At 40.7% G+C, this 13,484-nt stretch overlaps 1 protein-coding gene across 3 annotated transcripts in view; it reads right to left on the bottom strand.

The window, feature by feature from the left end:
- The window catches only part of AGL (amylo-alpha-1, 6-glucosidase, 4-alpha-glucanotransferase), a 54,658-nt gene that overhangs the window by 34,649 nt on the left and 6,525 nt on the right, over window positions 1–13,484 (bottom strand). For all 3 annotated transcript variants that reach the window (XM_066626608.1, XM_066626606.1, XM_066626607.1), the window contains exons 3-8: window positions 9,052–9,262; window positions 6,738–6,904; window positions 5,890–6,093; window positions 3,780–3,961; window positions 3,076–3,187; window positions 243–363 (exon numbers count right to left, since the gene is read on the bottom strand). In XM_066626608.1, the coding sequence (XP_066482705.1) occupies window positions 243–363; window positions 3,076–3,187; window positions 3,780–3,961; window positions 5,890–6,093; window positions 6,738–6,904; window positions 9,052–9,262 (997 nt within the window). The remainder of the gene's footprint in view (window positions 1–242; window positions 364–3,075; window positions 3,188–3,779; window positions 3,962–5,889; window positions 6,094–6,737; window positions 6,905–9,051; window positions 9,263–13,484) is intronic.

Below are 13,484 nucleotides of genomic sequence, written 5' to 3'. Positions count from 1 at the left end.
TCTGCATTTCCATCCAAAAGAGGGAGCTATGAGTAGCAAATTATTAGCAATGAATGGAAAGTAGCTGGAAGGGCCAGAATGGAGGCTCTCAAAAGGCTGGATCTGGCCTCTAGGCATTTCGCTATCTGTCTTTGTTGTAGATAAGGTTCTGACTCCTGAATGACAATTCCAGTTTTACCTCTTGGCAGGAGCATTTGTTAGCAGGAATGCCAGCATTCAAGAATACACAAGCAAAGATGTACCTATGTGGTATGAAGGTGTTCAGTGCAATGTTCATATCTACAGTACAGCCAAGTCTTTTAAATTCAGGATCTTGAATTATTGCAAGATGTTGATTGGGATCAGTCTTAACTTTTGAACCACCTATTGTAGATATTAAACAGAAAATTGTAGTGTTAAAAGTCAGTTAGGATTAAGTGCCCATTTTTTCTAGAAGCCAATATGCAATTAAGCAGTCTAACTATTGCTGAAAAGGAGAAAACTCCCTTTTGCTCTGCAAGAATCACAGTGACCACAAGAAAGAGTTAGCTTTTGCACATCTAGCTTGCTAAGATTTCCCAGTACATGTACTGGGTTGTGAGAAAAGCGGTGTATAAATACTGATAATAATAATAATAATAATAATAATAATAATAATAATAATAATAATAATAATAATAATAATAATAATAATAACACCCTCTCTTTCTCAACATGTTTGCGTTCAGACCAACTCCATCTTGGTTTTACTCCATTTTGGATTTCTGGCCTGGCAATTCTGGGAGTCAAGCAGGAAACTTCAACCCAGCACTGAAACTCTCAGCAGATATGCTAATTCAGGACCATTAAGAGTTGGAGCTTATGGGACATCTGCACTCTCCTCCTCCCCCCCCCCCACCCCGGCTGTTTTGCAAATTTGGGCGATTTCTCTGGTTTGCAAGAAAGGTTTTGCCTGCCTTTTAAATCAAGTTCCAATTGTCCAGGGCCAGGCTACCTAGACAGTCTTTTGAGTTTCTGGGCCAAGAGGTTATCTCCTAGTATTGATCTGAGCCTATGGCAGCACTCACTTGGCCATGCCTTTTGCTCCCTGAGAAACTCTCTGGGAAGCCAGTAAGTTTTTTGTGTAGAAGGGCAGGAGGCTCAAGCTGCACAGTTAAAGAGAAGCTAAAATTCCTTTATTTACCCAGGAATGCTTTGTCCCCCTTAGGTAAAATCCTATAGCTCATTCCAGCTCTGGAAGCAGAACAGTTGTCATGTCTCCTCATCCTAGCAAGATATCCTTTTGTTTCTTTCCCAGCAGAAATCATTTTAAGTCATCTTTTCCCCCAGTAAAGATGCCCACACTGTGCTTTTGAGGTTTCTCTTCCATTTTAGGTCACTTCTCTATTCTTTGAAAAGTGCCTGTTCTGCTGCCTCCCACCCCCACCTTGCGAAAGACCACCTTTTAGCTCTACTTCTCCTCTGGAACCTGGAATCCTGTAGCCCTGTCCTTGCTGATCAGAAAGAACTTCATACTCAAACATCCAGCAGAATAGTACTGATAATCTCTTGTACCCCTCTTGGATCCTCATAATAATTACTTCTCCCCCCCCCTCCCCCCATGATTCAGTCACCTTCTCCAAGGTGCTTCTCCAAACACCTTCTGTGCCTACATACAACCATTTAAGTGTCTGTAACTGATCTTCTGAGCAAAGTACAGTGGGTCCTGTTATCTGCGGGGGATCTGTTCCCAAATCTGCACAGATACTGATTTCTACAGATAATGAAATTTGTGGGGAGGGCCTCAAAGTCCTCCCAGATGCTACTGGAAGACACTTCCCGTTTTCTCCAGGAGGCCTTCTGAGGTAACCAACTTTCCAGCACAGCCACAAGGCAAGGGAAGAAATGCTATCTTATCTTGAGAAGGTCTCTTGACTGACCTGCCCCCCAGATGCAGTGTGTACTGGCACAGCTGCATCAGCACTGAAAGTTGATTAGGATTGGGCTATAAATGAAGTATAATAAATTTAAAAGTAGAATATAGGTTGAGACTCATTATTCAAGAGGGTTCCCTTCCAAAAACTGGATGGCAAAAAACTATAGCAAATCAATTTAAAAAACAAAGTCTCTTTCCTCCAGTGATTTAAAAAGAGCCTTGCAGAAATTTTGAAAAGCACACAGAGTCCATCAGTCTCTCTCCAGGAGCTCAGGCTTCACTAGCAGATCCCTCCCTTCACCAGGAGCCCCAGCAAGGGGGAAAGAATTGAGAAGGTGATAACTGCTGCCATTTAGCATTCTTTCAGGTGCTCAGGAGGAAGGGAGGAATGAAGCCTGCAGAAAGAATGACTGATGGATTGTCAGCCAGTTGCCCTCTCTGGCATTATTAAATGACTATTTTCCTTTAATTTAAAGGGCCCTTCTCATCAGCTTTGAGATAGAAAAATCTGTGGATACTTAGGTTATACCTATAATCGCTTGTATGACTATCTCTCTGCAACAGTAAAAAGCAGTTTTTTAAACTGTGATTTTAAAGGGGTGCATTTTTTCCCCTTCTCCAGGGATCAGCACATTCTCTCTCATTTGCAGGGGCCATTCGTGTTGAGTCAAATCCGTGTATAAAAAATCTGTGTATAACAAGGCTGGACCTTGTTAGTGGCAAGAAGAGAAGCCACTCTACATTAAAAAAAATTTTTTTTTGCACAATCTTAGCAGGGTGCAGCTTGGAGGAAGTAGTATTATGACAAACTGCTACATTTACCACTAGACCACTGCATAGCCCTGATTAACCTGAACATGTTCCAATATATGTACAGATTTATAGCTTTGGATCCACAGAACTGCGAAGCTAGTTTCCTGAGCAAAATGACTCCTACTGTTGCATCCTGTCTCTATGCTGCATGACAAACTGCTTTTAGAACAGAGAGAAATTTCAAAAGCAATGTTTTATTTATTTGACAAATTGGCGATTCCATGATCCGAAACAAAACAAGTTAAAAATTCCAATGGGCTAGGATAAGTCCTTCCATGAACATAAGCAGCTCTTTGGATCCCAGCCATGGTTTCTTTATCAACTATACTATTTAGTAAAAGTGCATGCACTAAGAGATTTTTTTTTACCTTGACTTAAAAGCTTTTTAAATTGTTGCACTGCTTTGTTCACATCTACTTGGAAGAATTCCCATAATTTTAACTTGGGAAAGACATCCTCCCAAATGAGTTTACGGATACACTGTAAAAGAAATGAGTACATCAGGCAGGTAATCAAGTTCAGTGCTGCATATATAGCCCACCATAAATGCATCTGCACCAAAACAGTTTGAAATGTCATTCCTTAGTTGCATGCACAATGGTTTATGCGCAACAAACATTTCACAAGAAAAAGTAAAGAGCCCAAGCACATGCTTGGGTTTATTTAGAAAAAGATGGAATCAGTTTTGAGCAGCACCATAATACAAATTTGATTTATACATGAACTTAGTAGCCACTTTTCTATAAAACATATTCAAGAATTCAACTTAACATACTAAAAATACAATATAATTAGAAAAGTAATGCTAGAATCAAAGGAAACAGAGCAGCAAAAACTAGCACAAAACCTATAGAGCATAATAACCAACATAAAACCAGATATCAAGAGTGTGGAGACCAGACATACCACCTTGAGGGAAATGGTTTTCCCAAATCAAAAATCTGCACGATAGAGTGATACAAGCATCAAATAGATATCTCTAGGAGAGGGCTTTTACAAAATTGGAATGGTGTTGTCACTGAATGAAGGAAAGCATCTGTTATTGAGCAAAATATGCATTCTGTTTTCTTACATTCAAATGATGGTCATTTTCAATCAGCGGAGGCACACCTCTGTCACTATACTTGCCGCTCGCCACCTTACAGGATAAATGCCAGAGCGCTCTGTCTAAAAGCCAGGCCGGCTTCAAGTGAGGAGAATTAACAAGATTGTACACGCATTCTGGATGTTCAGTTATCCATTCACTATTTTTAGCTTGGGGAAATGAGAAATATGGAATCAGTAACCATTACCTTGTATAATGCTACTATAATGCTAAATAGAACACTCACTATCCTACCAGTAATGCCTTACTGGCATTTTGTAACTGTATTGTTAGAGGATTAGTATCTTCAATTGATAGGAAATAGAAGTACTACACTATGTACATGAAATTTGCACATATATTATCTGTACTAATCCCACAATAAAAATTCTGCAGTCTTAGGAGGCAACGTTCAAGAACACAATAAACAGAAAATGATTTTCCAGGAAGCGCTAAGTTCTTGAAATTGGCTATTTCACTCACTGACTGAGGTTTGGATTAATAGTTCACAAGTGCAAGTTCATTGACTAATAAGAGGAGGCTGGGAGTGTGCCAGTAAGGTACATGTGCACTTAGTCTGGAGTTTAGTGTGGAGAAGGAACTTTTTCATTTAGGAAATGCCTACATAAGAGTAGCAAAGAAAAACAAGCCCTTACTGCTCTGAGGAGACACACAAGACTGTCTGTGGAAGAACACCTTTTTGCCCTCTATCGCAGCATGAGCTGTTCTTCCTTAACCCAATAACTCCTTTAACATTGAAACTCAAGATCTTTTAGAACTTGGCATTCTAAGCCATAAAGACCTTACTTTTCAGTGAAGGTCTGACCTTTACAAACATGGAACTCTGCCATCAGCAGCTAAAAGCAGTCAGTGGATTGAAGTGACAGAATAAAGCTATATTCAGTTGTTTTTCAAGCTCCACTAAACTGCACGAATCCTTCTGCAACATTTTTGCCAATTCCAAAGTGGGCATGAAACTGTTTTTCCTTCACAATAAAGAAAAGAAAAAGCCTCCTATAGTTGATCAAATGTAATGAATACAGATACACACTACAAATAGTCTTAGCCATGTGGTCGTTTCAAGCAAGTCAGACTGAAAACATTTTTTAAATTTTGCAAATATGACACCCTTCCCTTTATCCTTGATTCACTTAAAAGCTAATATTTTAAGCAACAAAAGCATATACATGGAATATAGAAAGAACAATCTCTGCCAAACTGTTTTGCTCCTTTTACACACCACCACTGCTGAATGTGAAATTTGCATAATATAGATCAGTGGTTCCCAAACTGTGGATTGGCACCCACTGGTGGGTTGTGACCTGATTTTTGGTGGGTCCTCAAAAGGTGATGGAAAGATCAGATAACTAATTGCCTCAAGCCCTGAGGCTTTTCAAAAATTAGATATTGTAGCTGCTAATTACCCTGCAAAGAGCTTAGCTCCTGCAGTTTGCAAGCATGCATAAACACAGGGAGATAAATGTCTGAGGGTCTTTTTTCTAGTTATTACTACTTCTGGTAAACCTAGGTGGGTCCCAATAGGGTGTTTTAAAAAGTGGGTCCTGGTGCTAAAAGTTTGGGAACCGCTGATATAGATGAAGTGGCTGTGTCTTGTAGGCACAGTAGATTGTCTATTTTGTTTGCTTCTGTTTCTAAACCAGCAAGGAGTTGTGAAGTGAATCAATGGATGCCACAGCTATTTTTAGATTATAATGTAATGTGAAAGATTAATACCAAAGACAAAAATGCAAAAGGGGGACGATTCATTGACTATAGTAGTACGAGTTTGTTTTTATACCGCTAGGTCATTAATGGAGCTAGGCTGTTTTTGGCCTTTATTCTTAGAGGGTTTTGGAATGCAAACAATCCAAATCATTTCAACTGAAAGTGTGTGGAAGCCGTGGCTTTATTCTTCAAAGAGTAAAACAGAAAGTACAGAATGAGATCAATTTAGCCCTATTAATAGGTATAAATAGGAACCTATCGGCATACATGCATTAACTTCTGTATAGCTTTGAAACATGGAAATAGTTTCATGATGATAGCCCCTTTACACACAGAGAAAAAAGGATATTCAAGACAATGAAAGCAAACATACCAGTATGATTGTAGACCACATCTGTAATGCAAAGCATATTCCATTCATTTTTCATTTTTTCCAGTAGTTTTCCAATTTCATTCCAAGAACACTTTTTGTTAGGGCTCGAAAAATCAGGATTTACTTCCAGCTGGTCAGCTAATGAATAACATGATCTAGATACCCCAAGTCTTTGCACTGGTGTAAGGTGAATCATATTGTACCCTACAAACAATAAGGACATTTATTAACATGATTTACAAGAATAAAAGGACATGCATAACAAAATGTGCACTCATAAGCACTGGAAAACCTTACATGACATGTTGTGAATACACATAATGCAGCACCCCTGATGATGCAAGATAATCAGGAACTGATTATGCCTGGGAAACCTAGGCCGTCAGATCACAGACAAAAAAAAACAAAACAGGATGCAAATGCAATCAATTCAATCAACTAGTCCAGAAGTACCCAAACTGTGTATCACGATGCCCTGGGTTGTCATGAGGCACTCTCTGGGCCAGCAGCGAGACCATGCAGGACAAGTGCAGTAGGAGGTTCAGCCCAGCAGGTTTAGCTCCTGCATGTAGTTTTCATGCATTGGGAAATGCCCCCCTGCCTACCCTGAGTTTCTGTTTGTAGTGTCTTGCGCAGTCTCCAAACTTGGAAGAAACTGGCGACAATGTCATTGCCAGTCACTTCTGGAAGCTGTATGCTGTGTTCGCAGCATGTGGGAGCATCCCAGGATGCCAAAGATTGGGAAGCACTGAACTTGCCAATCAATGACGTGTACTATCAGTGAAGGTAATTTAAAGAGTGTCCTGACAAAGCAATATATCCACAATCAAGACTTAAGAATCAATTACCAGATTCTTTTGCAACTTTAATACGATCTTCCCAGTCTTCAAATGGCCCCAGACACTTGGCTAGGAACGTCTGGAGAGTAACACAATCTAAGGGCAATTCATGATTGTCGGCACCAACACGCAAGATAGGATCCACAACTATATAACCTCCACCACTTTTCTTATCCCTGGAATTAAAAATAAAACGAAAGACACACACATCTTCTATCAGTATAAAACAAATATGTGAATTAAAAAGCAATACAATGGGCTTCCAAGTTATGGACTTCCTGACAGCTGTGTTGATGCTTTCGCACAGGCACAGACCATCAGGACCTGCACTTTCGTTGGAGGCACAACAGCATTGTATCAACTTAAGTCAGTTCTGGGCAAACCTCTAGAGCTGAACTAGGACACAAGTTGAAGACTAGTGTACACAAGCAAATGAGTGTGACGTGTCAATATTTTATTTTTGCTTTGCTATTTTAAAATTAATGTATTCAAAAGCTCAGAAGGCACTACTGTAAAAAGAAAAAAGACTTAAGCAAAGCACTAGAAAAAAATGCTGACCATGTATGAAATTGCCAGGGAGAATCAAATGGCATGAAACCCAAGTTTGGCAAACATCCCAGAAATCTTCCCAAGAGCACAATATAAATTCAGCTCCAATCTTACTTGTGAAGTCAGAGCCTTTCAACTGTTTCCTAAATACATTTATATTACACTTTGAATGCTCAGCTTATGAGAAGCATTTTAGAGTGCTTGAAGTGCTATATCTTTAGTAATGTACCAATGATAGTAATACTGTATCAGCAATAAAGCTCAGTAATTGTTAAAAAAAACAGGGAGGCTGCTATTATTTCTAATTTCTGAGGTGTTCTACCTTTTATTGCAAACAGTTCCACTCCAAAACAGTCAGCCAACTTCAGGTTTGAGGGGGCTCTCAGAAACTGAAAGCTGAGAGGACCCTCTGACCAGTGGGGTCTCCTTTGAGTTCGTGGGTAGAGGCAATGGGGCTGGCCTTCCTCTTTGTTTAAATGTGGGATGGCAGCAGAACTGAGGTTCTAACATAAGAACATAAGAACAGCCCCACTGGATCAGGCCATAGGCCCATCTAGTCCAGCTTCCTGTATCTCACAGCGGCCCACCAAATGCCCCAGGGAGCACACCAGATAACAAGAGACCTCATCCTGGTGCCCTCCCCTACATCTGGCATTCTGACTTAACCCATTTCTAAAATCAGGAGGTTGCGCATACACATCATGGCTTGTACCCCATAATGGATTTTTCCTCCAGAAACTCGTCCAATCCCCTTTTAAAGGCATCTAGGCTAGACGCCAGCACCACATCCTGTGGCAAGGAGTTCCACAGACCGACCACGCGCTGAGTAAAGAAATATTTTCTTTTGTCTGTCCTAACCCGCCCAACACTCAATTTTAGTGGATGTCCCCTGGTTCTGGTATTATGTGAGAGTGTAAAGAGCATCTCCCTATCCACTCTGTCCATCCCCTGCATAATTTTGTATGTCTCAATCATGTCCCCCCTCAAGCGTCTCTTTTCTAGGCTGAAGAGGCCCAAACGCCGTAGCCTTTCCTCATAAGGAAGGTGCCCCAGCCCCGTAATCATCTTAGTCGCTCTCTTTTGCACCTTTTCCATTTCCACTATGTCTTTCTTGAGATGCGGCGACCAGAACTGGACACAATACTCCAGGTGTGGCCTTACCATCGATTTGTACAACGGCATTATAATACTAACCGTTTTGTTCTCAAAACTTCTGTGAAGTTGCTGACTGCCATGTTGGTTTCCCTTCAAAGGAATGCCACACTAAGGCAGCTGCAGGCTGTCAAGAGCTCTGTTGTTACCACTGTAATAAAACTAAGGTTAAAGAAGTATGAATTTTTAAAAAGAGGGTGGTGAAAGGTGACAAGAGGAGTACTAGGAAGGGGGGCCCTGAGCAGGCATCAATGGTAAAACCTTCCAGAGCCCCAATATCTGCCCAAAAGACGCCATATGCTGGGTCCGCACTTGAACATTATACAACTGTGCTCTTTTGGCCTTAACCCATTCCTAGATTGTGATCTAATGTTACTTTCCAAGATAAGACAATGCTACTGTAGAAAGCATACTAATTGTGCAGGCTCTGAAGTTATACAGCATGCTGTCTTTTCTACTAGTTATTTGCTGGTATTTCTTCCGCACCCTTTTAGACTGTGAGCTCTTTTGGGACAGAAAACCATTTATTTTGCTATGTGAACCACTCTGTGAACACAAGATTGCAAACAGAAGGCACAGCTGTTTTACTGTATTTTTCTCTAGTACCAACAAATGCACTTACTCATGACTGAAATAATACTGGTATGATCCAGAAATCTGGAGATCAAGTTTACAGTATTTGTCAGAATCATCTTCTTTTCCTGTTGGGTTGTGCCATGACAGGCATCTGAACTTGTGACGATTAAACACTTCTCCAGAAGCCGGGTAGTTGGTATAGACGGTAACATGCTTGCCTTGTAAGGTAGGGCCCAGTCGGAACTGCAACTCAAAACCTAAGCAGAACAAAGCAGGCAATTGTCAGAACAGAAATATATCTCCACAGTATAATATGCAAATGATCCACAAAGCAGATTAATTTCAAGACTGTTGGATTGCAGCTCTGGGTTATTTAGGTTATTTAAACTATATACATAGTTTTTCCAAACCTAGTTAAAAGGGAATTCTCAAATTACTGCTATACCAATTATAAGTTCACTTGAATAAAATCAGAAACGTTTGCTATGAAACATACCCTTTAGATTCTAATGCAGTGATTTTCTACCTTTTTCATCCAGGGTACACTGACAAGGTACTAAAAAATGTTAAGGCATGCCATCCATTTCTGGACAATTGACAAGGCACACCATGCTGTTGGTGGGGTGCTCATATTCCCCAATGGCCCTACTAATAAATGACCTGCCTCCAAACTCCCGCAGCACACCTGCAGACCATTTGCAGCACACCAGTGTGCCACGGCACAGTGGTTGAAAATGGCTGCTCTAATGTGTCATTTCTGAGCATTGATAACATAGCCCAAATAGTATCAGAGCCATTTTTAAACCAGACGTACATTCTCATCAATATCATTATTTCATTCAAACTACAGACATGCCATCTTCACTTGTGAAAAATAGCCTTGCTACTAACTAAGGGGCCAATTCTATCCAACTTTCCAGCTCTGGTGTAGCCACAATGCAGCCCTGTGGTAAGAGAACAAATGTTCTCATACCTTAAGAAGGCCCCAGTGCCTGTCCCCTCCACTACAGGATGCAGCGCACACCCCACTGGCATAACTGCACTAGAACTGGAATATTAGATAGGATTGGGCCCTAAGTGTGATAAGGATAGCTGAGAAATTTACACTTAACTTTTAACCCTTCATTCTCAAAGAGATCCACAGTAAGCTGGTGTGCACCAGTGGGATTCTCCCACAGCCCAATCATAACCAACTTCCCAGCACCAATGCAATCCTGAAGTAAGGCCACAAACATTCCCTTACGTTGAGGAGTTCTCCATGACAGCCCACCACCAACATAGGATGCAGCATACATCCCATTGGCACTGCTGCATGAACACTAGAAAGTTAATTAGGATTAGGCTGCAAGTTTGCTGCATCATGATCAGATCATACAGCCGTGACAAGCACAGCTCCTAGAAGTGAGTCTGGTTGTGTGAAACAGGCCTTCCCTCAACAAGCTCTCATGCTCAGAATATGAAAGCACTACTACCAATGGAAGGAAGACCATTCCATGAAAGGCATAGCATTTAAACAAGCTGGTGCCTAGACATCTTTTATTGTATTCTACATTTTAAACTTGTTATGGTAGTGAAGAATGAAACAACCTACCCAAAAATTAGTACAATGATTCTCAGCCAGAAGGAACCACCACACGCACTTGCATATAAGTTGATCTCACTTATAAGCCAAGGGCATGTTTTGAGTGCATTAAGATGAGTGCAAAGGATTTATGAAATTCTTTGAATGAGATAATTTTGTCCAATTTTACCTGAGGCCAGATCCTGGAAAAGCTAGTGGACATTCTTGCACATCAAAAAAAACTTACCAGTAATTGTTGCCCAAGAACTCTATAGTCAGACTTGCTGTAGAGTAGTAAAAAAGTGAAATCATAAGGTACGCAGACACTATTACAAATTGGCACTTAACACCCATGGTGCCACAATTATGGGTGTTATGTGGCAATTTTAAGTGTGTGTGTGTGTGTGTGTGTGTGTGTGTGTGTGTGTGTGTGTGTTAAATAGAGACTAAAATAATGAATGAAAATGTAATGTATTTTTTCACTTTTTTTACCGGAGTTGTATGTTTGGAGGTTCCCTGAAAGTGTTGCAAAAATGCAACTTTTTAAAAATGTTGCACATACGCATCTATGGTAGGAAATGAGTGTTAACCTGTTAATATGTCAAGCAAGGAGGGTTGATTTTTAGGTTTAATTTTTTTTAACTTATATGCACATATATATGGCAAGTAGTTGTCAGAATAATTTAGTCACATTTCTGTGATATTTTGCCCAGCTGTATTGGGGTGCTCCAACATATGTTTTTGGTCAAGGGGCAATACTAGGACTGCTTTGGACTTTTTCATTGTACCACTTCCCTTGATTTTGAGAAGCAATATGAAGTTTCCTGAAGCAACTGCATTTGCCCTATTACATTATCAAGATGTGCCATGCATGACATAACAGAGTGATATCCTACTAATAGAGAACAAGGTCATTTAGGCCAACAAAGGCGCAATGAGCACAGATCTCCAGAACTTTCCATCATATTTATACTAATTCAATTTTCTTGTTACTCTGAGTATTAAAAAGAGTGCAAGAATCAGGTCTCTTTTGAGAGGCTGAAGAGAAGATCTCACCCATCTCTGCAACCCTTAATTCTATTATCTTATCCTGGCACAAACTGTCCATGAGCCAAATCCCAACTCTGATCCAATCCAAAAGAAAATTGAATGGGCCCAACACTGAGGAAACACTTATAAGTAATCAAACGAGGGGGTGGTGGTGGTGAGAAATGGGACGATGACAACAGATGATAGACAGAACAGTCCCTATTGGTTGTAAGGATCATCCCTTCCTTATGTTCAAAAATCTTACAGAAAGCCCGGCCAGAGTTCCCTCTGCCCAAAGCATGTACTGTGCTCTCCAAATTTTCCACTCTTATTCATGAGACACCCTCTGTGCCAAGTCATTGCATTATCACCCTATTGGCTCCACAATCCAGACCTCCAGGAAGATAAATATCTTTAGCTCATTTTTTTTGCTTTTTACTATTCCCCTTCTTCTGTTTCTTTACCACTGGGATCAAGCCTGCCATTTGCTATGAGCTATGCAGCCAAGCCAAGCTAAGCTATGAAGTCACTATGCTTCAAGCACTTAGTGATCACTGTAGGCCAGTAGTTCCTAACTACCAGAGTGACAGCACCCTTCCTTCATGGCACCCTGTAGCAGCAGTGCAAGAGGCCAGCACTTCCCTGAAATCACAGGATCTTGGGCCAGCTAAGATGGTGGTGCCTGGAAGAGCCGGAAGAATAGGCTAGTTGGGAATTCTACAGCCACCCCTGTGCCACAGTGCCTGAGAGTACTGCAGCTCAGTTTGGGGACCACTGCTGTAAGCCATCCTTCCCTATAAGCCAGTTCACAACACATAGGTCTTGAGTGCATGGTAGCTGGTCTGACACTATCTGGATTGCAAACTGCACTTGGTTCTTGAAGAAGACTTTTTAGGCTCAGTCGCAAGACCCATTCCCTTCCTAGCTCTGAGTCCCAGATAGTCACAGAAACTGTCTCAGCCTTTGCTATTGGACCCCCCTCTCTCTTCCAGTTTCATATGTGCAGTCCACTGGCTGTATGATTTACTGTTCTTAATTCCTATCCCCTCAAAATTTCTGTTCTTAGTCTCTCCAAAATATGTTGAATCTAGATATACACAGTGTAAGTCCAAGTCTGTCTTGTAACCTTTAGGGCACAAACCTAAAGACTTTCCTCCAGACTCTCTTAAGAGTCAGAGCCTTCCAACAGATCCATCAGGGCCTGCAGGAAACTTTGCAATTTATATCTGGATCAATTCCTCCAGTCTCAGAAGAGCTGGGACACCAGCTGGGAATGCTATATGATAGGAGACCAAGTTCACCCACCAAGAATAGTGAATAGATAACTGGTTTACTAGAAAGGCAGGCCATGTTTTGAAACTCACTCATTTATTATTGCATGCCAAGCCACAGCTGCATCTCAGCTCAACAAAGTTCCTGCTTCCTTTGTGCTTAGTCACCAAATTGCTCTATCCCCCTCATCTGCCCTAGAGCCTTTGCTTCCCCAAAGAGTGGATTGAACACTGTAGGACTGGGGTAAGGTTCATGTCTCTCTGCTTTGCATCTCCATGCTCCCTCTTCTAGGATCACAGAACTAACTCTCTGATTTCCCCCAGAACCAGTGCTGGATAGTCTAGTATTATTTTATAGGCAACATTACTGTGATGATAACCAGTAATGATGATATGTTATTTTTTATCTGTTTTAATCTATGTTTTTAATGTGTTTTAACCTTGTTTTGTAATCCGCCTTGAGTCCCTTCAGGGAGAAAGGTGGGGTAAAAATAAAGAATAATATTATTATAATAATAACCAGAGTAACAAATCATCTATTTCCTTCTATAAACCTCTCAATAATGTATTTGCACATATCTCTCTCATCATTTTACAAATGTTAGCTTCACTTGAGGT

The sequence above is a fragment of the Tiliqua scincoides genome, chromosome 4 (genome assembly GCF_035046505.1).
Source record: "Tiliqua scincoides isolate rTilSci1 chromosome 4, rTilSci1.hap2, whole genome shotgun sequence".
Lineage (NCBI taxonomy): Eukaryota > Metazoa > Chordata > Lepidosauria > Squamata > Scincidae > Tiliqua > Tiliqua scincoides.
The sequence above is the reverse complement of the archived record's forward strand: the minus strand, read 5'-3'. Positions and strand labels throughout refer to the sequence as shown.